Below are 24,134 nucleotides of genomic sequence, written 5' to 3' on the forward strand. Positions count from 1 at the left end.
GCCTGAACATTTGGACCTCTGCCACCCATGTGTTCTTACACACTGGTTAGTGGCTAATTGCATGAGACATTCAAGGAATGTTTCAAACCTTAGATTCCAGGGCAGCCATTTGGTACAATGGTTGAAACAATACTTGGGACACTCACATCTCATAATGTAGTGCCTAAGTTCAAATCTCTGCTTCACTTCTGTTAGTAGCTCCCTGCTAATGTGCACCCTGGGATGCAGCAGGAGATGTTCTAACTAGTTAGGTGCCTGTCATACACAGGGAAGACCTGGACTGAAGTCCAGCCTCCTGGCTTTGTCTTGTCTCAGTTCCAGCTTTTGTAGGCATTAGGAAGTGAACCAGCAGATAGAAGATCTCCCTCTGTCTCTCTGTCCTTCAAATAAAAATAAATAAATAAGTTTTTAAAGAAATATTAGGTTCCCAGAGGTGGGTAGGCTCCTTAAAAATATATTTTTATATTGTACCACCTTATCATGAAGTGATTCTGATGTACAACACCTGAACTAGCTACTTCTAAGGTCATATTCAGTTTTTTAAGTTAACGGCCAACTTAGCCGACCATAGAATTTATCTGGGGCTGTCTTAGGTGCAGATAGAGCATCGGATTTCCTTCATAGGTGATGCTGCCAACCTGCTTATGCAGCTGATATAACCCAGAAATCCTAAATTCTCCTCAGTCATCCAACTATGTAGATGACCTCCAGTAAATTAGGAAGCGTGCTTCCTGTTGTCAGAGGCTAATAACTGCTATCCTTGGGGCCTTGGGGCCGGCGCCGTGACTCACTTGGTTAATTCTTTGCCTGCGGCGCCGGCATCCCATATGGGCGCCAGGTTCTAGTCCCGGTTGCTCCTCTTCCAGTCCAGCTCTCTGCTGTGGCCCAGGAGGGCAGTGGAAGATGGCACAAGTGTTTGGGCCCTGCACCCCATGGGAGATCAGGAGAAGCACCTGGCTCCTGGCTTCAGATCAGTGTGGCACCATCTGTAGTGGCCATTTGGGGAGTGAACCAACGGAAGGAAGACCTTTCTCTCTGTCTCTCTCTCTCTCTCTGTCTATAACTCTACCTATCAAATAAATAAAAAATAAATAAAATAACTGCTATTCCTTTCCCACCATGATGGAAGTCTTTTCCTGCCTATCCCCTCCCACAAAGCAAACTCCTTAGCCACTTCAGTATCTTTTTCTGCATTTAGTATTACATTTAGACAACAATAGGCATTGCAATATTTTTTAGTCATTTGCCTACAAAGAGATTTGTCTATTAAGGTAGACAATATTAAAATTCTCATCTTAGGAATTCTCATGTTTTTCAATTAGAAGACAAGCTAAAGAGGAAGTGTCCAAATTGAGATGAGAGGTAAAAGAGAACTTCTTTTCCTGGGTCTTGGAAAAAGATAAATGTAGAAATGAAGTTCTCATCTAATTATTCATTCCTGTTTATATAGTCTTTAATGATGCGTTTCTATGGTTACCAGCGTTGTTAAATGCTGCCTGTGTTTCATTTTGCTTTGATGCTATTTGAGGTACTATGCCAGTAGGAGAGGTTCACTTTTAAGTAAAAGCTGTAATTGAGACATGTATTTGATCCAAGGTTGAGTGTTCCTGTGAAAGAGGTAGAAACCATGACATTATTCACTGATTACGTAATTGTGTGTAATTCTGTTGCTATTCTGTGAGCATCCCAGGCGTTTGGAAGTAAGGAAGAAAGGGAAAGGGAGGAGAAAAGAGAGAGGAAGCAAAGGAGGAACCAGGTGAGGGCAAAGGTGGGAGAGGAACTTGAACCTTGCATATGTATACATTAATGTATATATCTATTTGACGACGTTGATTTGACTGGACTGTCAAGTAGGTGAGGTTGCTTTGTACCTTCCCTTCTCCCCAAGCCATCCTCCCTTCTTAATCTCACATGTACAGCCAAGAGACAAACCTTCTTTCAAAAATAAGTCAGATATTCAATTGCTTCACCTCAGTGTGAATTTCAGCCAGAGTGCCACCTCTCTGGAGGTTGCTTGCCTTTGAAGCCCTAACTCTCACTGTGAAATGAAGGGCTTTGTCTCCTGTTAAATCAGTGTCAAGCATTCAGATCAGACAAGAATTGGGGGTTAGGAGTCCCTGCCCAGGGCTTCAGAATGTGCCCTGCAGGGGGCAGCACGCTTCACTTTCATATCAGCCCTCCAGCTGCATCTTGATAATTCAGGCTCCTTAGAAAACAGAGGAATCACATGAAGCAAGAAAATTAATCCTCAGTTACTCCTGGACAGTATTTACTTTGTGCCTTTCTTCAGAAATGTGTATTTTTTAAATGGTGTTGGTTTTGTTTTACAATAATACGGGTAGGTGATGGAGGAGGCCCCTACCATTTGAATAGTCACTTTTTCTTTGCTTTGCTTTTGCTTTCGAAAAGGCTTTTTGGGTTACTGACAGTTCTTAAGGGAGGGGGGAAAAAGCACCCCCTAAATTTCTTTACATTTTCTCTCATTTGAGATTGATATGGCTTTTAGAGATTTAAGGCAATTTGAGCCTTCTTTTACTTCAACAAATTTAGGTCTAGCTGTTTGATTCTCAGGAGTCTTATGGCGACTCCGCTAGGTTGCAATAAAATTATTTTATTTACATAGAGACTTTACTTTCCAGTTTAAATCTGCAAACATGTTGATTCCTTCTTTGTTTTTGTCAGCCTCTGAAAATCAAAAATTATTATCAGCAAAACCAAATTTTGTTGATTTATGGTTATCTTTTATATTTCCCATAGATTTTTATGGGTTATTGATTTATAAGCTTGCAGAGAAATTGAGGTCACTTTTTCTTAGCAGTTGGAGATGTGGAATAACTATTCCATGAAATCATGAAATTTTTTAAGCTGTGTTCACCCAGGTGTAAGATAATCTGTAAAGCTCAAAGCTTTTAATGTTTTTATTTATATTCAGCCAAAAGCAGCACTGCACACCAATTAAAAATAAATGCTCCCCTTTTATTGATTTTATATGATTGTATTTTCCTCACTAATTTTTGAAGACTGCCTACTGTGCCTATACCTGGATTGAATTATTTTATTTTTCATAATTTCTCCTCTTCCAAATATGAGACTTTGGCATTTCAGGTGCCAGTCTTTAACATGTGACATGATTTTGTTTTTCTCAGGATCAAGTAACTGTTCATCTCACCTACTTTTATCCAAGAGAGCCCAGAACACACTTTATATAGTGCAGTCCTAAGCTGAGAGTCAACCCAGGAAAGACAATAACCTCCAGAAAACCTCAGCAGGACTTTTCAAGCCCAAATTCAAAGGGGTGGAAAGCATCACAAGTCTTCATTCATGGACCCTTCCTTCTGCAACAGATGGAGTTGGTTCTGCCCTAACATTCATGTAAGAGGTGGAGCAGAGATAGAAGCAGACACCAGACACAGCAGATCTCAACGATAGCACTTTCTTTCATTTCATTTAATATCACTTCAAGTTGTGATTCTTGTCACAGACACATAGACATATACATTTATGAAGTGTATATGTATGAGGGAACTTCAAAAAATTCATGGAAAATAGAATTTAAAAATTTATTTTGGAATCAAAAATTTTGAAATCCATGCATCTAAGCAGTGCTCCAAAGGATTGTAAAGACTGTATAAAATGGAAAAAAGCTGCATGGATTTCAAAAATTTTACACCAAACTAAACTTGTCTTTTTTAAAAAAAATTGATTTTGAAAGTCAGATTTACACAGAGAGAGGGAGAGACCGAGAAAGAGAGATCTTCCATCCGCTGGTTCACACCTCAGATGGCCTCAATGACCGGGATTCGGCCAAGCTGAAGCCAGGAGCTAGGAGCTTCATCTGGTTCTCCTACATTGGTGGTAGGGAACCAGTCACTTGGGGCATCTTCTGCTGCTTTTCCCAGCTCATTAGCAGGGAGCTGGATGGGAGGTGGAACAACGAGGACATGAACCACCGCCCATGCAGGCAGCTGCTTATCATGCTAGACCACAACACTGGTGCCAAACTTATCTTTTAATTCCATTTTCTAGGAACTCCAAAGTGCCCTCACGCTTGTTGCGGGGCAGGGAGACGGGGTAGTCACACACACACACTCACACACACACATGCACACATACACACACACATTTTGACAGATCTGCATTTCTCACAGGTGTAAGTATCCCTCCTCTGAAACATCTTGATGTGAGGATGAGATGATGGAAAGTCATGTATAGGAGGCCACCTGCCACATGAAATCATCCACTGCAATATGTTGCCTTTAAAAACATAAAATCCTCTGGAAGAGGCTGCCACCTGGGAGAGATTAACTGCAGGCAAATTAGAGAAGCAAGAAAGAAAAAAAGGGTCTGTCTGCCAGATGAAACAAAGTGGAGGGGAAAAGAAATTTTGGGAAACACCAACAAACTTGGAGTCATATCGACAAAACATGGGTCATCCCTCTTCCAGCGTTCCAGATGGAGTATCATCACTCCTCGACCTGCGTGCTACAGGGTCATGAGGCTGTCATGAGCAACAGTGCCCCTGTTGGAAAGCTCTATTAGCACTTTCTTCCTCCTGCTAAGAATTCCACTTCAGCCCTCTGGAGAGCTATGCAAAAACCTTTTGTATGTTTAGAATCCTCTGTTACTACTAGTTGGGGCTATAGACCTCATTTACAAGTCTGCATAGCCTGATGGCTCAGAGCAGAAGGCTCTGACTGAAACACAATTGAGCTAACTCCCAGCTCTGTCATGAAGTAGCTGTGTGAACTGTATACCACGATGCAGAATCTCTGAAGACTGACTTTTCCTTATCTGTAAAATTGAGTAATAAAGCCTGCTTTCTGTGTAATCTTAACAGACTAACAGAATAATGTATGGATAACGCTTGGCCAGTGCAGAATAAATGGTGATTCAATTAATAAGTAAGTTTTACAGATTGATCAATGAACTAAACAAAGCTAAACCAGAGTCCAGGAGCACATTGCTATCTGACAACAGAAAGTTAGTCCCTGCAACCTCAGCCTCCTCTCCAGGTTAAGCATGCTAAGATACCCTCAGCATCTCCAAGGTACACTTCTTCAAGGGCATTGCTGATTTTCCACTCAAAGTCATTTTGCATAGACACCTAAGAGATAAAACAAGTGCTTAGTATAACAAAAAAGAGAGAGAGAGAGAGAGAAAAGAATATGACGAGCTTGGGAACCAGGTCACCAGATCCTTCTTCCAAAGCTGCCGTTAATTATCTATGTGTGCCAGCAAGTCACGCTCCGATCTAAAATCAAGGAATACAATAAAAAAAAACAGGATACAGTTAAGGATAGGAACAATTACCTTCATACAACCAATTAAAGTATAGAGATGATATATACAACGACAAAAAAGGGTTCCAACCTGTTGACATTTACAACCAAATCAGAGACTAACCCTCATTAGTAGCACCAGTTGTCTTTATGAAGTATTTGCGGGTAATGTAGCTATTTATTCCTGTGATACTATCCCATGATTCACTTGAAGTCAAGAATAAAAATTCTGTGGCTCCCTGAAGAATCTGGAGGCTGCTGAAATCCACACTTGCAACCTTCAGTATCCATCAGTTGGTGCTTCTCTAATGTGCAAGTAGAAAATTACTCAAGATCTTTAGATTAAGAATGTATATTAAATTCCATATATAAATTATATGTTTTGCCATTAAAAAACACTAGATGAACCTAAGTTTATTAATATTTAAGCTTCCCTACAAGATACTTTTTGTTTGATGTTTCTAAATGTCTCTTCGAAACAGGCATGCTGGCTAATGGCATATCCTAAATCTAATGAGAATGCCATGAACTAAATAGTTTTACTGTAGCCAGTAGGTGGGAATGATAGATATTCTGTTTTGTGTTAAGATTATTTTCAAGAGAATCTTGATCTAGTTGTGGTTTGATGTGGTCTATTTGTTTCTCTGTGTTACAGTCAAATTCTAGTTGGCCTTAGAGACAGAAATAAGATAGTGATGGAAAAAGAAAAAGAGAAATAATAGTTGAGCTTATACTTCTAGGAATTTACAATCTAATTGGAAGGATGAAAAGTCACTCTGTGTAGGAAAAATCATTGGCTTAGGAGACTTAGGTTCTCATCTTGCATCCATCCCTAATTTTGTGGCCTCAGATGAATCACCAGAACCCAGCAAGTCTGTTTCCTTGGTTATAAAGTCGAGTGATTATAAAATAGTATCTTAGATCCCTTCCATCTATCCTCGGTTCTGTGTGGAAGGGACATGGAAATAAAAGTTGGCTTCAAAACATGAATGATTGAAAACTGATGCCAGGTAAATCTTAGGCATTAAGTGCTAAAATTACTCAGTTCATGGAAACATATATAATCATAATTGTAACCCTAACTCTAATCAAACTGGACTGTAAACAGCAATACACAGGGGTCTGCAAAAAAAACATGGAAGTATATATTGTGGAAAAACTGTGCATGTATTTCAAAACATTTTATGCCAAAATAAACTTGTCTCTTAATTCCATTTTTTCATGAACATTTTGAAGTGCCCTTGTTTATACAATGGTATGTACAGGTGTGTGGCAGGGCCTAAGTACTTAGACCATCTTCTGCTTTCCCAAGTGTATTAGCAGGGAGTTGCATCAGAATTGGAGCAACCAGAACTCAAACTGGTCCTCATATATGATGCTGACATTGCAGGAAGTGACTTAACTCACTGTGCCACAATGCTGGCCCTAGAAAATATACTCTTTTTTTTATTTATTTGATAGGTAAAGCTTTAGACAGAGAGAGAGACAGAGAGAAAGGTCTGCCTTCCATTGGTTCACTCCCCTAATGGCCGCCACGGCCGGCACTACGCCAATCCAAAGCCAGGAGCTGGGCACTTCCTCCTGATCTCCCATGCGGGCCCAGGGACACAAGCACCTGGGCCATCCTCCGCTGCGCTCCCAGGCCACAGCAGAGAGCTGAACTGCAAGAAGAGCAACCGGGACTAGTACCCGGCGCCCCAACTGGGACTAGAACCCAGGGTGCCAGCGCCGCAGGCGGAGGATTAGCCAATGAGCCATGGTGAAAATATACTCTTAAGTTCAATTCTCAATTTCATGAATCACTTCTCAGCCTTTTAGCTAACATCAAGTGTAGTATATGAATTTCATGAAAATTGAAATCATCCCAGTTAAACCAATGCATGTTTACAGGGAGTAAAGTTCGAAACATTGCTCACCAAATTTTATTTTTATATTTCCTAAAAAATTATAGTCACTATACAAAATTTTACTATTATCAATGTCAGAACAAAGAGCTCTATTAACCGCTAAAGACTAATTGTATCCAACTCAAACATTTATGGCTTACAATTACAGAAAATTTTCTTTGCATTTAATTATGTCAACTCTGAAAGTAAAACAACACAATCATAATATTCAATCACTAGTAATGCCTAGCTAGGCATTAAAACTCATTTTAAGGGGATTTAAGGGAAACAGTGTCTATAAAATCATGTATATGTTATTTTATCTCAAAATGCTGTGTGTTTCTTCAATTCTTTTATAACAGATAAGGGTTAGGAGATTAAAATGGATTATGAAAGGGATTCCAATTTTTATATATTATTTACAAAAAGGGATAGTCTAACCACAGCAACACACAATCCCCAAATTTTAGTAACTGAAAACTACAAAATCTGATTTCTCATACTGTAGTCCAATGTTAAGTGTTCCTGTTTCATTCCCCTCAAATCAGCAATTTGGGAACCCACAGCACCCCCGTTCTATATATGGCTCCATCTTCCTTCACATCCTGGAAGTCTTCTTCCTTCAGAAAGGCAATAAGGAAAGAAAATAAAGGATTGTGCTAGGCCAGGTTTTATGCGCCAGCTCTGGAAAAAGTTAACATCACTGCTGCCTATTTTCCATTGGCCTGAACTTATCCACAATTAATTTCAATAGAATCTGGAAGATGCTTACTATGTACCCAAGAAGTAAAACCTTAATTTTCAAAAAAGGAAGTGAAATATGTATTTATACCCTAAATCTAAATTCTATAAAATTAGAAAACCTGTACTTCCTCAGAAAAGCCACTTAAGTTTCCCCAAATTTCAGTACACTATGCTGCAGAATTTCTAAGTTTCCTTCCTGATCTTAATCTAAGTGAATCAACTTACTACAATTATGATCAGCCCTAATATTGGGAGCAATAAAAGAATAAGTTGATAATAATCTACAATAATTTGATCACTTTTTCTAGTTAGAAATGACAGGCTTTCCAATCACTGAACCAGGCATGTTGCTAAAAAGTCATAATTTGCCAAATTTTCCAGCTAAAAATAGGAAAACAATTGTATGATCCCATAATTCTAAAAAAGTTTAAAAAGTTTGTCATTTCTACCAGCTTTTTTCTGAGCAACTTACATGCTCTTAAAAATTTACCAGAAAGAACCAGTGCTCTTGAATAGAAGGAGATGAATTTTCTGTCCTTTTTGCTAGTCACCTATTTCCCTCTACTTGTATTGCTTATCCTTATAACATTCTCCTATGTTCAAGAACTAACTCTCTTTTGTTATGATAATTGTTACACAATTATCCTGGGCAAGTTGTTTTCTAAGGTAACATGTGGCTGTTTTTACATAGCTAAAATACAAGGAAAAATAATTATAAATTACTGTTTGTAGAGAAAATAAGCTGTCCACATACACTCTTGATTTATGTAACCATAAGCTTTAAAACATGATAAATGTGAGGACAGCAATAGAGAGTTACTAGGATCCACAAATATAAACACCTAAGGTCAAATCTTCCTTTCTTTTTTTTTTCTTTTTTTAAAGATTTATTTATTTATTTCAAAGTTAGAGTTATCAAGAGACAGAAGGAGATGTAGAGAGAGAGAAAGAGAGAGAGGTCTTCCATCCGCTGTTCACTCCCCAATTGGCCACAATGGCCAGAGCTGTGCTGATATGAAGTCCTGAGCCAGGAACTTCCTCCTGGTCTTCCCACGCAGGTGCAGGGGCCCAAGGACTTGGGCCATCTTCTACTGCTTTCCCAGGCCATAGCAGAGAGCTGGATTGGAAGTGGAGCAGCCAGGACTTGAACCAGTGCCCATATGGGATGCTGGCACTGGAGGCAGCAGCTTTACCTGCTATACCACAACACTGACCCCCAAATCTTCCTTTGAAATGGCAGCAGAGAAAGCATAATTAACAACAACCTGTAGTTCACATTAGGGCCCATGGACTGCCCCATTCTCTGCAGCATTTTGACAGAGAGGAAAACCATACTTGAGAAACAGTAGTTCAATTACAGGATATTTATATCAAATGAAAGTAGCATTGTTGTGGATATTGTGTCTCAGCAGTTAAAATGCCACTTGGGACCCTGGCATCCGATGTTGGAGTCCCTGGAGTCAACTCTCAGCTTCAGTTCCAATTCCAGATGCCTGCTAATGCACACACTGGGAGGCAGCAGGTGATGGCTGAAAATTCTTGGTTCCCTGCTACCCATGTGAGAGACCTGGATTGAGTTCCAGGTTCCTAGCTTTGGCCTGTCCTATACCAAACTGTTAGAGGCATGGAATATAGGTCTTTCTCCTCTCCTCTCCTCTCTTTGCCCATTCCCTTCCCTCCCCTCTCCTCTCCTCTCCTATCTTCTCTCCTCTCCATCTAACTCTCAAATACCTAAGAATTAGAAAACATTGTGTTTGAAATCTAACTCCAACATTAGTACAAGCAGTAATGCCTCACCTGGTCTCTTCCTTTATTTTCAAAATCAAAGAAAAATTTTTACTGACCATTAAAAGTACATCTAGGGGTAGATGTTTGGTACAGCAAGTTCTACTACTACTTAGGATGTCTATATCCAATATCAGAGTGCTGGTTCAACTCCCAGCTACTCCATGTCTGATCCACCTTCCTACTGCTGTACCTGGAAGGCAGCAGATGATGATCCAAGTGCTTAGGTGCCTGCCACTCACATGGAAGATGCAGATGGAGTTCCAAGCTCCTGACTTCAGCTTGACCCTTCCCTGGCTACTATAGGCATTTGGGTAGTGAACTAGCATATAGAAGATTCTCTCTCTCTCTCTCTCTCTCTCTCTCTCTCTCTCTCTCCTTCTCTCCTTATCACTCACCTTTCAAATAAGTACATCTTAAAATGAAAGTGCACATAAATCTATACATTTAAATGTCATGATTATTTCCACATATTCTAGTGTTTACAAGTATTTTCAATCTGTTTTTTATTCATATGCTCTTTCTTTAAGATTTATTTGTTTATTTGAAAGGCAGACTTACAGAGAGAGAGAAAGAGAGCACTTCCATTCACTGGTTCACTCCCCAAATGGTCTCAACGGCCAGAGCACATCAAATATGAAGCCAGCAGCCAGGAGCTCCTTCCAAGTCTCCCACATGGGTTCAGAGGCCCAAGTACTTGGGCCACCTTCCAGTGCTTTTCCAGGCACATTAGCAGGGAGCTGGATCAAACGTCCATATGGGATGCTGGCATCCCAGGCAGCAGCTTTACCCACTATGCTACAATGCCCACTCCTAGTTTTTACAAGTTTGTAAGTGTAATTTTTAATTTGTACACATTAGACTATTTAAGTAAAACAAGTTGAACTCTAAATTAATTGCCATCACAAAGTGAAAATCTGATATTTTGGTATATAAACTATAACAGTTCAAAATACCCACTATTTTAATAAAGTACAGATATTGAATTTTTTCCAGATCGTTCTACAGAGCTATTCAATAATGTACCAAAAATGCTGCAAAAAATATGTACTAAGATTCTATTCCTTTACAAGAGCAAGGTAAAACAGATTCAAAGCCTCAAGATTATCTTTTCTCCAGAAGAGCAAAAATTATTAGCACAGTAAAACACAGCAAGGCCGTTCCAGGATGTGGTGCAAGGGTATAATCAGTCTCCTCAAGTCTACTTCATTTGTAATGTTTCTCCATGCAACTATAATAATTTCCTTTGAGAAAGCATACCGTGAAGAATTCCTTGATTATTGGTAAATTCTATAAGTGCTCTGGTCACTTACCATCTCCAGGATAGACAGCAGAAACCATGAAAGAACCATCTCTATTGGTTTTCCATGGACAGTGAGAGGCCATTCCTCCTGAGAGGTCCAAATGCAGTCCCTGAGCATTATTCCAGGAGAACAGATTCTCCAATAAGCACATTAGGTTACCATGGGAAACCCACACTTCTGCCATTTGCAAAACTCTGGTGAATGCTTGTGGGCACAAGTCTTACCTGCCTGCGTGAGATGGCTTAGCACAGCTCCCCTGCCTGTAGTCATGGATGCTGCCAGCAACTGGAAAAGAAAAGGTGTGGAAATAGTGTTTTCTTCCATCCTGTTCTGACTGGGATACTGCTAACAGCTTTCTGGACACAATCTGGAGCATTGAATACCTTCACTAACCTTCTTAGTATAAAATTTAAGTCAAAGTAACCTCCACCAAGTTAGTCAGAGAGACCTACAGAAAAGATTTTGAGGTCTTACAAACTGTTAAGGGTAGAAAGAAGTATGAACACTCAGTGCCCTAGAATGGGACTGTATTTGGAGATGGGATAGGATCTTTATTTTCATTTTATTTTAAAGGCAGAGGGACAGAGAGAGAAAAAGATAGATCTTCCCTTCACTGGTTCACTTCCCAGACACCTGCGACAGCTGGAGCTGGGCAAAGCTGAAGCCAGGAACTAAGAACTCCATCCAGGTCTCCCTCATGGGTGGCAAAAACCCAAGAACTTGAGCCATAGCCTGCTGCTTCACAGGGTATGTATTAGCAGGGAGCTGGATCAGAAACAGCATAGACAGGACTGAATCAGGGACTCCCATATGACATTTGGGTGTCCCAGGCAGTGACTTAAGTGCTACACCAAATGCCCATCCTGGTGATGGGATCTTTCAAGGGGTAGTTAAGTTAAAGTGAGCTTTATAGGGTGGGCTCTAACCACTGTGACTGGTGTCTTTATTAGAAAAGGAGAAAAGGACACAGACACATCCAGAGGAAAGACCATGTGAAATTAGAGAGAGACAACTGCCATTTATAAGCCAAACAGAGGGCCTCAGAAGAAACCAACCCAGCCGACAACTCCATCCATATTGGCTTCCAACGTGCAGAATTCTGAGAAAATACATTTCTGTTGTTTAAGCCCCTCACCCTCTGGTATTTTACCTGGCAGCCCTAGAACACTAATTCTGGAATGAACAGCCTACAGAGACAGGAAAGTCAGATCTTGAAGTTAGAAGTGAATTCTGGGCACTGGTGCCTGTGGCGTAGTAAGTTAAGCCTCCACCTGCAGTGCCAGTATCCCATATGGGCATCGGTTTATGTCCTGGCTGCTCCTCTTCTGATGCAGCTCTCTGCTAATGGCCTGGGAAAGCAGTGGAAGATGGCCCAGGTGCTTGAGCCCCTGCACCCTCGTGAGAAACCTAATAGAAGCTCCAGGTTCCTGGCTTAGGTCAGCCTAGCTCCCACTATTCTGGCCATTTGGATAGTGAACCAGTGGATGAAAGACCTCTCTCTGTCTTTCCCTCTCTCTGTAATTTTGCCCCTCAAGTAAATAAATATATTTTACAAATAAGAAGAAGAAATGAAATCCAGGACAGTTTTCTTCTCTAGCACATCACTCCACACGGGTCTGGGTGAACCTATGCACTTGCATGGTCTGGACGGGCCATTCCAGGATGGATTTTGATGGTGAACATATCCAAGCAACATGATGGAGAAATTACTGCTTCTACTCAATACAAAGGATCCCTTGGTTTGCTGAAAGACTAGTAGCTGGTTCTTACTGCATCTCTGGATTCCATACTTGTTGCCAGCATTATCTTTGTCAGCTTTCCAAAGTTGACATCTGGGCCTCAGCATCCAGACTCTGACATACACAACCCAGTGCAACTCTGAGTGCTGGCTCTGGGTGTGACCTCCCAGCCATATTTTTTCTCTTCCAGTTCCTTGAACTTGGAAAGGACAATATTGTGGGCAATGTAAGTTCTGTCATTCAGTCTTCATTCAGAAATATGAATTTCATTCGGAAATTTGCCCACCATTAATTTTTGCATAATTTTCTGATGCAGCGTTGGAGGAAGGAAGATCCTTTGCATCCAAAAAAAGTATTGCAGTGCTGCTCTTTTACAGGCAACACATATGAGGTCAGAGACAATTCGAGGTCACTGAGGAATTGAGCAGGCAATGAACAAGTTCAGTGAGACTACTCAGTTTAAAATAACTCCTTATTGCTCTTAACATCATAAGTATACAAAATACTATGCTGATTCTAATATAAATTGTTATTGTTCAATGATTTTTTTTTTCTCTGTTAGAAAGTTCAAACATTTTTTCTGATTAGTTGTTGACACTTCATTGTCAGGGGAAATACATAGGGATTTTTATATGCTTTTATGCCATTTTCAGAGAAATGAGATAACTATAGACATTTCCACTGCTTATTCAATATTCAAACCTCATTAGAAGGAAAAGTTGTAGGAAAAGAAAAAACCCCTCTCAAAATTATACAGCTTTCTTTTGGTCGGTTACTAATAGCGATGGACCTATTTAAAACAGGAAGTTGTGATGCTGGCAAAGCTTTCCCCAGAACGGTACAGGAGCAAAGATCACTTAAAGAAATCCTGGAAAAGGTGAATCCATCTTAAATGGCTCTTGTGATCCAGAGGGAAAGGAAACTTTGCTGGGAGGAAGCTAGTCAAGGTTTTTCCCATTCCAAAAGGCTTTCCCAGGTATTGGAAGGAGGGGGAAAATGGCATCTGTGTTGTTACCATGCTATTTATAGGAAATACTTAGATCTGCATAATTCACTGTGTGTGTGTATGTGTGTGTGTGTTTTAAAGAAAACTCTATAAATTGCTCACCAGTTTGTAAGTTAATTATCCTGCTGGACTTAAGAATTTGAATTTTAAAATCAACTAAAAAATTACACTTTAGAAAATAAAATTTTTATTTTTATCTTGAAACAAACTCAGTTTGGAGGTGCCTGTTTGCAAACGTTCTTCATTTAATTGGTTTTCTTACTATGAAGTAGTATTTCCAGAACTAATTAAAGTTCTGTTCTAATGAATATTCAAGACAAAAATATGTTCTTTACAGTACAATATATAGAGTTCTAAGTAACCCATAAAGATAATTATATTTTTACATTCTTGAAAAGTCATGTTACTGATGCCAGATGGACTGTGTGTTTCCTCTCAGGCCATGATTGAAGAAGCCATCACCAGAGCTGAAGCTTTCTCTGTCATGTACACACCATTTGCAACCAGAATAACAACCGACAAAGTAGAAAAAGTCAAAGAGGTTTTCACAAAAACTCATCCTGCATATATGGAGTATATCTACACAGGTAAGATGCAACAGCTTCAAGTAAGCAGCTGATACTTTGTTTCCATTCAAATACAGGGTCCTTCCTTACTTATTGGGTCATGGTTTCTGTTACAAAGGTGTGTTGTCTTGCTCTGATGACTTGAAATAAATTTCTTTTTTAAAATTTTAAGTAGGGCTTGCTTTGTAGGTCTAGTACAGTATTCTTTGTACCTTCATGTTTATGTGTTTTGTGAAGAGAGGGAAGGCCAGTGCTGTGGCTCACTTGGCTAATCCTCTGCCTGTGGTGCCGGCACCCCAGGTTCTAGACCCGGTTGGTTAGAGCACCGGATTCTGTCCCGGTTGCCCCTCTTCCAGTCCAGCTCTCTGCTGTGGCCTGAAAGGCAGTGGAGGATGGCCCAAGTGCTTGGGCCCTGCACCCGCATGGGAGACCAGGAGAAGCACCTGGCTCCTGGCTTCGGATCGGCGCAGAGCGCCGGCCGCAGCAGCCATTGGGGGGTGAACCAACGGCAAAGGGCTGTTCCACTTTGGTACACTTCTGATGCAGCTTCCTGCTGATTTGCCTGGAAAGTCAGCGGATGATGGCCCAAATGCCACCCATATGGAAGACCTAGATGTAGGTCCTGGCTCCTGGCTTTGGCCTGGCCCAGTGCTGGCTGTTATGGCCATTTGTGGAGCGAACTGGAGAATAAGAGATATCTCCCTCCCTCTCTCTCTCTCTCTCTCTCTCTGCTGTTGCTCTGCCTTTCAAATAAATAAATCTTTTATAAAATGGATTTTTATTCTAAATTAAGAACCGTCCAGAGCTGGCACTGTGGTGCAGTAAGTTAAGCCACCGCCTGCAACACCAGCATCCCATTTGGATGCCTGTTCAAGTCTCAGCTGCTCCAGTTCCAATCCAGCTCCCTGCTAGTGTGCCTAGGGAAGCAGAGGAAAATCGCCCAAATGCTTAGGCCCCTGCATCCTTTTGGGAGACCCGGAAGAAGTTCTCAGCTCCTGGCTCCTGGCCAAGCCTTGGCTGTTGGGGCCCTTTGGAGAGTGAAGAAGTAGATGGAGGCTGGCGCCGCGGCTCACTAGGCTAATCCTCTGCCTTGCGGCGCCAGCACACCAGGTTCTAGTCCCGATCGGGGCGCCGGATTCTGTCCCAATTGCCCCTCTTCCAGGCCAGCTCTCTGCTGTGGCCAGGGAGTGCAGTGGAGGAGGCCCCAGGTACTTGGGCCCTGCACCCCATGGGAGACCAGGAAAAGTACCTGGCTCCTGCCATCGTATCAGCGCGGTGCGCCGGCCGCAGTGCGCCGGCCGCGGCGGCCATTGGAGGGTAAACCAACAGTAAAGGAAGACCTTTCTCTGTGTCTCTTTCTCTCTCACTGTCTAACTGCCTATCCAAAAAAATAAAAATAAATAAAATAAAAAAAGAAGTAGATGGAAAACCCCTCTCTCTAACTCTGCCTTTCAAATGAATTAAATAAATCTTTTAAAAAAATCCAACAATGATTACCATATTTTTAAAAGATTGATTGATTTATTTTCCAGGCATAGTGACAGAGCAATCCTCCATCTACTGATTCACTCCCCAAATGGCCATAATGGCAAAGGCTGGACCAGGCAGAAGCCAGGAGCCAGGAGCTACATCCTGGCCTCTCCCATGGATGGCAGGGGCCCAAATACTTGTACCATCATCTACTGCCTTCTCAGGTGCATTAGAAGAATACTGGATCAGAAGTGGAACAGCTGGGACTTGAGCAAACACTCCAATATGTAGCGCCAACATCTCAGTTGGCACCATAACCTACTGTGCCACAAATATTATGACAAACCCACAATGACTACCATATTAAGCAAAAATCTCTAAATGCACATACCTAGTATTACATCCTTCTGTTAAGGATCCTTCATTCTTTTTCTTCCCAGGCCCTTGGGGATGAGTCATTGATTTATAGGATTCAGAATGTACTCTGTTTTGATCACTTCTAAAGTACCAGGCACTCTACATTCATTATCTCTTGTCATTCTCATAATTTATGAAGTAAAATCATTCCCATTCAAAAAACAGTAACAAAAGAAGACAAATTGCTTTTACAAAGATGCACAGAAAACTATTGCATGGTGGTGGCAGGCTTTGCATTTGAACTCATGTCCTAGTCATAGGGTTACACTATTTCCCAGTAATGGAGACATTAAATTTAGGTCCTATGGATTCCTTACTTTTCTCCACAATGACACAAGCCCTTAAAGGAAAGATATTAAGTCAATAAAACTATTGATGACTTACTAGTAAATAGCTTAGGACCAATGGGAATTTTAGGGCAAATAAAAGGTGGGGGAAGCAGAATATATGCGATCATGACCAGTAGTGCTGATTTGCTTCATTTGAGTATTTTATAAGGAAGGAAGTAAGGATGTCTCAAAACACATTTTTTGCTAATTATTATAAATTATTCATTATCTTGTTAAATATTCTTAGGGGGTTTTTCTGGATCAGAGCACAAGTAGCACATCAAAGTTGTGGTTATCTAGCACTATGGAAAATGAGTCTGACTCAGCTATTTCCAATGCCACTCTCAGTCCCATTGGAATGAAGAGATATTCGAAGAATTACCAGTTTGCCAATTCCTCTTCTGGTAGAATGAGCTCAGTTATATTTAACCTACTTTACAAAGAAGTCATGAAGATTAATTAATACTCAGGAAGCACTGTTGACACCAAGAGTTTAAAAACAATAATAACTTTAATGACTTTAATGACTCATGTCTCATGTAACTCCATCAGACCTGTTATCAAGGTAAATTATGATCTTTTGGCAAGACAGTTTGTGCTAAAGGATGTTATACTTTGGAAGAGAAGATAATTGTAAGTTATTAATGATCGTTTCTATTATTTTATAATTTTATAATTAGTAATTGCTGGGGTCTGACACTGCTACATGAAAACCCAGAGAGGAAAGACACAGCTTCTAGAGGGGTATAGGGGGTAGGGAAGGCAGTGAAAATTTGTATTTCCTTGGGACTTACCAAGTTCTTTGCTCTGTGGAAACTGAGCTTGGGACTAACAAAGCTATTGAATTGGTGCCATCATTAGCCTCTGTCGCAAATTAAGGGATTTCTCCTGAAGTCATCGCTGGAATGATGCTGAATCAACTATTGCTAGAGACAGAAACAAGATGTTGGAGAGATGTGGCTTTTTCCCCCTAGGCAATGGCAAGGTGGATTAGGGCACAGAGCACAGGAAGTGGGAAAGCCTGGTGTTATTTTTAGCATCTGGACATTTCTCCCAGGAGGTTAGAGAAGTGATTAGAGAGAGCAGACATAAGGAGCCAAACATAGTAGCTTGGAGAAGAGCCTCACAAAGAGAGATGAGGCCTTGCTACTTAGTTTTCTTGGTACCTCCCAAAAACCAGGATCCTCCTTTTATAAGACTTGTAGGCCAAATTTAAGAAGGTTCTGTCCTGACAACTTGATAAATGATTTATTTCAACTAGTATTCATGCAACATATGTGACAGGACAAACAGCAAATGTGTGCAAGCATAAGACTCTAACTTTTTTACCTACCTCTATTCTTCTTTACTCTACCCAGATTCAGAAATCAATTCTGTTTCATCTCTTGGGACTCATGACCACCCGGGGAATTCTAAAATTCTGTCTCTTTTCCAATAACTACCTAATCATATTCACCAGCCCCCTTGCCCTTTTCAAGGATTGTTCTTCTTCCCCTTAACTGGCTTTGTCTTTCCCAATGTTCAAGCACACCCAGTGTTCTCAGAATCAGTGGATATGTGAGGAAAGCAAGCTGGCCAGTGTCACTGGTGATTAAGTCTGGTGGCTTGAGCAGCACCCAAATGCTCATCTGTGTGACAAATCAAGTGACCCAAGGGTGCTGAATAGATTCCCCATCCTGCCACTTCCTATGTGTATCAAGCACACCAGTTGATCCCACTCTGAGAGTCCCTCTTCTGGAGAGAATGCTGGCTTGTGAACCAGCCACCTTCTGAGTCTTGTACTAGAAACCACGTCCACTCAACAGACTCAAAGTAGTCATAGCTCTCTCTACAACTTGCTGTGTTACTCTGCCTTTTCTCCCTTTCCCAGGATCCTAGGGACAAGAAGAGGATCTACCATGGAAATGGGGGGTTTGTTTCTCTACTCATTTATTCAGCCAACATTTAGTGGGCACACGTATCCTATACACTATTCCGGGTGGTGCCAAAGATATACCTGCTCCTGAGAAGAGAACAGACATATGGGGGGGGGGGGGGGGTGTTTTATTTATTTCTAGTTTTTTAACACATTCAATATAGTCCATAGATACAATTCAAGAAAATAATTATATTCCCTTCCTGCCTCCCTTACTTCTTCTTTCTCCCTCCTACTCTCCCTCCCTCTACCTTTCTATTATAGTCAAGGCTTAACAATCCAACTAATAAAAAGTTTAACAAGTAAAAAGCAAAAAGACCCTAGTTTAGCTAGAAATAGGTGAGGGCTATAAACAATAATCAAATGGAGGCCGGCGCTCTGGCTCACTTGGTTAATCCTCCGCCTGTGGCGCCAGCCTCCTGAGTTCTAGTCCCGGTTGGAGCGACAGATTCTGTCCTGGTTGCTCCTCTTCCAGTCCAGCTCTCTGCTGTGGCCCGAAAGGCAGTGGAAGATGACCCAAGTACTGGGCCCTACACCCACATGGGAGACCAGGAGAAGCACCTGGCTCCTGGCTTGGGATAGGCACAGTGCGTCGGCCGTAGCGGCCATTTTGGGGGTGAACCAATGGAAGGAAGACCTTTCTCTCTGTCTCTCTATCTCACTGTCCAACACTTCCTGTCAAAAAAATAATAATAATCAAATGGAAAGATGAGCATTTCTCTCATATATAGGAAATTTTAAAATAATCACAGATTATAAAAACTATAGTAATATAACATCTTTAACCATTGATTTGACAAAGGTATAAAACAAAGACTGACAAAACTATATTTGCAGTGATACTGATATACACAGGCATTCTTGCTTGCTTGCTAACTTGCTTTTTTTAAACTTTTATTTAATAAATATAAATTTCCAAAGTATAGCTTACGGATTACAGTGGCTTTTTCGCCCCCAATAATTTCTCTCTCACCCGCAACCTCCCATCTCCCGCTCCCTCTCCCATCCCATTCACATCAAGATTCATTTTCAATTCTCTTTATATACAGAAGATCAATTTAGTATATATTAAGTAAAGATTTCAACAGTTTGCACCCACACAGAAACACAAAGTGTAAAGTACTGTTTGATTACTAGTTATACCATTGATTCACATAGTACAACACATTAAAGACATACATTAAAGAGATACTACAGTGGGAGTAAGTACACAGTGACTCCTGTTGTTGATTTAACAATTGACACTCTTGTTTATGGCATCAGTAAAAACCCTAGGCTCTTTTCATGAATTGCCAAGGCAACTTTTCAGTTGAGAAGCCTTTTGAGTTTGTCAACTCTGATCTTATTTAGACAAGGGCATAGTCAAAGTGGAAGTTCTCTCCTCCCTTCAGAGAAAGGTACCTCCTTCTTTGATGGCCCGTTCTTTCCACTGGGATCTCACTCACAGAGATCTTTCAGTTACTTTTTTTTGCCAGAGTATCTTGGCTTTCCATGCCTAAAATACTCTCATGGGCTTTTTTAGCCAGATCCAAATGCCTTAAGGGCTGATTCTGAGCCAGAGTGCTGTTTAGGACATCTGCCATTCTATGAGTCTGCTGTGTATCCCGCTTCCCATGTTGGATCGTTCTCTCCTTTTTAACTCTATCAGTTAGTATTAGCAGACACTAGTCTTGTTTATGTGATCCCTTTGACTCTTAGTCCTATCATTATGATCGATTGTGAACTGAAACTGATCACTTGGACTAGTGAGATGGCATTGGTACCTGCCACCTTGATGGGATTTAATTGGAATCCCCTCGAACGTTTCTAACTCTACCATTTGGGGCAAGTCCAGTGGAGCATGTTCCAAACTGTATATCTCCTCCCTCTCTTATTCCCTCTGTTATATTGAACAGAGATCACTTTTCAGTTAAATTTAAACACCTAAGAATAACTGTGTCAATTAAAGAGTTTAACCCATAGTATTAAGTAGAACAAAAAGAATACTAAAAGGGATAAAGTATTACATTGTACATCAATAGTCAGGACAAGAGCTGATCAAGTCACTGATTCTCATAGTGTCCATTTCACTTCAACAGGTTTCCTTTTTGGTGCTCGGTTAGTTGTCACTGATCAGGGAGAACATATGATATTTGTCCCTTTGGGACTGGCTTAATTCACTCAGCATAATGTTTTCCAGATTCCTCCATCTTGTTGCAAATAACCGGATTTCGTTGTTTCTTACTGCTGTATAGTATTCTATAGAGTACATATCCCATAATTTCTTTATCCAGTCTACTGTTGATGGGCATTTAGGTTGATTCCAGGTCTTAGCTATAGTGAATTGAGCTGCAATAATGTGCAGACAGCTTTTTTGTTTGCTGATTTAATTTCCTTTGGGTAAATTCCAAGGAGTGGGATGGCTGGGTTGAATGGTAGGGTTATCTTCAGGTTTCTGAGGAATCTCCAGACTGACTTCCATAGTGGCTTAACCAGTTTGCATTCCCACCAACAGTGGGTTAGCGTCCCTTTTTCCCCACATCCTCTCTGGCATCTGTTGTTGGTAGATTTCTGTATGTGAGCCATTCTCACCGGGGTGAGGTGAAACCTCATTGTAGTTTTAATTTGCATTTCCCTGATTGCTAGTGATCCTGAACATTTTTTCATGTGTCTGTTGGCCATTTGGATTTCCTCTTTTGAAAAATGTCTATTACTTTAGCTATTTGAGGTCTCCTGTGTCTCCATATGAATTTCAGTATCATTTTTTCCAGATCTGTGAAGAATGTCTTTGGTATTTTGATTAGTATCGCATTGAATCTATAAATTGCTTTTGGGAGATTGGACATTTTGATGATATTGATTCTTCCAATCCATGAGCATGGAAGATTTTTCCATTTTTTTGGTATCCTGTTCTATTTCTTTCTTTAAGATTTTGTAATTCTCATCATAGAAATCTTTAACATCCTTGGTTAGCTAACTTGCTTTTTTTAATTTTAGTCCCCACATGTAAGGGAGAACATGTGGTATTAGCCTGGCTTATTTTACACACCATGATGTCCTCCAGTTGCATCCAATTTGTTGCAAATGGTAAAACATTCTTTCTTTTTTTGTTGTTTAATTTATTTGACAGGTAGAGTTACAGACAGTGAGAGAGAAAAAGACAGAGAGAAAGGTCTGCCTTCCGTTGGTTCACTCCCCAAATGGCCGCCATGGCCAGCGCTGTGCCAATCCGAGGCCAGGAGCCAGGTGCTTCCTCTGGTCCCCCACAAGGGTGTAGGGCCCAAGCACTTGAGCCATCATCCACTGCCTTCCTGGGCCACAGCAGAGAGCTGGACTGGAAGAGGAGCAACAAAGACTAGAATCCAGTGCCCATATAGATGCCGATGCCACAGGCAGAGCCACAGCGCCAGCCTCTAAACGTTCTTTCTTACAGCTGAATAGTATTCCATCGTGTATATACACCACATTTTCTTTATTCATTCATGTAATGATGGACACCTTGGTTGATTCCGTATTTTGGCTGCTGTGAACAAGACTACTATATAAATGGTGGTGTAGGTATCTCTTTGCTATAACATGTTCATGTCTTTTGAGAATATGCCCAGAAGAGGGATTGACGGATCATATGAGAAGTCTATTTCTGGTTTTTTAGGAAATCTCCATACTGTTTTCCACAGTGACTGCACTCATTTACATTCCCACCAAGAGTGTAGAAGTTTCCCCTTTCTCCACGTCCTCCCAAGCATACTCTCTGTCTTTTAGGTCTCAGTCATTCTGGTGAGGTGATGTGATATCTCATTGTGGTTTAATTTGTGTTTCCCTGATGGCTAGTAATGATGAACATTTTTTCACATATTTGTTAGCTATTTGTATTTCTTCTTTTGTGAACTGACTGTTGAGGTCCTTTGCATGTTTATTAACTAGCTTGGTTATCATTTTGTTGTTGAGTTTTTTAAGTTGCTGATATATTCTAGATAATAATCCTTTGTTGGATAGGTAGCTCACAAATATTTTTCCCGTTCTGTTGAATATCTCTTCACGCTATTGATCATTTTCTTTGCTGTACAGAAGCTTCTGAGTTTCATATAATCTCATTTGTTTAGTTTTGCTGTTTTAATAAAAATAAGTTTATTTTGGCATAAATTTTTTTAACTTTTATTTAATGAATATAAATTTCCAAAGTATAGCTTATGGATTACAATGGCTTCGCCCACAATAACTTCCCTCCCACCCACAACCCTACCTTTTCCCGCTCCCTCTCCCCTTCCATTCACATCAAGATTCATTTTCGATTCTCTTTATATACAGAAGATCAGTTTAGCATATATTAAGTAAAGATTTCAACAGTTTGCACCCACATAGAAACACAAAGTGAAAAATACTGTTCGAGTACTAGTTATAGCAATAAATCTCAATGTACAGCACATTAAGGACAGAGATCCTACATGAGGAGTAAGTGCACAGTGACTCCTGTTGTTGACTTAACAAATTGACACTCTTGTTTATGGCCTCAGTAATCACCCTAGGCTCTTGTCATGAGTCGCCAAGGCTATGGAAACCTTTTGAGTTCACCGACTCTGATCATATTTAGACAAGGTCATAGTCAAAGTGGAAGTTCTCTCCTCCCTTCAGAGAAAGGTACCTCCTTCTTTGAAGACCTGTTCTTTCCACTGGGATCTCACTCGCGGAGATCTTTCATTTAGGTCTTTTTTTTGCCAGAGTGTCTTGGCTTTCCATGCCTGAAATACTCTCATGGGCTTTTCAACCAGATCCGCATGCCTTAAGGGCTGATTCTGAGCCAGAGTGCTGTTTAGGACATCCGCCATTCTATGGGTATGCTGTGTATCTTGCTTCCCATGTTGGATCATTCTCTGCCTTTTTTATTCTATCAGTTAGTATTAGCAAAGACTAGTCTTGTTTATGTGCTCCCTTTGGCTCTTAGTCCTATCATTATGATCAATTGTGAGCAAAAATTGATCACTTGGACTAGTGAGATGGCATTGGTACATGCCACCTTGATGGGATTAAATTGGAATCCCCTGGTATGTTTCTAACTATACCGTTTATGGTAAGTCAGCTTGAGCATGTCCTGAATTGCACATCTCTTCCCTCTCTTATTCCCACTCTTATATTTAACAGTGATCACTTTTCAGTTAAGTTTCAACACTTAAGAATAACTGTGTATTGATTACAGTATTCAACCAAAAGTATTAAGTAGAACTAACAAAAAAAAATACTAAGAGGGATAGCATATTAAGTTGTTCATCAACAGTCAGGGAAAGGGCTGATGAAGTCACCATTCCTCATAGTGTTCATTTCACTTTAACAGGTTTCCTTTTTGGTGCTCAGTTAGTTGTCACCGATCAGGGAGAGCATACGATATTTGTCCCTTTGGGACTGGCTTATTTCACCCAGCATAATGTTTTCCAAATTCCTAACAGGGATCACTTTTCAGTTAAAACTTAAACACCTAAGAATAATTGTGTGTTAATTACGAGTTCAACCAATGGTACTTGAACAAAAAAAAATACTAAAATGGATAAAGTATTACATTGTACATCAACAGTCAGGACAAGAGCTGAACAAGTCACTGATTCTCATAGTGTCCATTTCGCTTCAACAAGTTTCCCCTTTTGTGCTCAGTTAGTTGTCGCCAATCAGGGAGAACATATGGTATTTGTCCCTTTGGGACTGGCTTAATTTACTCAGCATAAT

At 40.5% G+C, this 24,134-nt stretch overlaps 1 protein-coding gene across 3 annotated transcripts in view; it reads left to right on the plus strand.

The window, feature by feature from the left end:
* SPATA16 (spermatogenesis associated 16) overlaps positions 1-24,134 on the plus strand; it is a 284,912-nt gene that overhangs the window by 190,841 nt on the left and 69,937 nt on the right. For all 3 annotated transcript variants that reach the window (XM_002716430.5, XM_051859144.2, XM_070072508.1), the window contains one exon: positions 14,183-14,330. In XM_002716430.5, coding sequence (XP_002716476.2) covers positions 14,183-14,330 — 148 coding nt within the window. The remainder of the gene's footprint in view (positions 1-14,182; positions 14,331-24,134) is intronic.

The sequence above is a fragment of the Oryctolagus cuniculus genome, chromosome 4 (genome assembly GCF_964237555.1).
Source record: "Oryctolagus cuniculus chromosome 4, mOryCun1.1, whole genome shotgun sequence".
NCBI lineage: Eukaryota > Metazoa > Chordata > Mammalia > Lagomorpha > Leporidae > Oryctolagus > Oryctolagus cuniculus.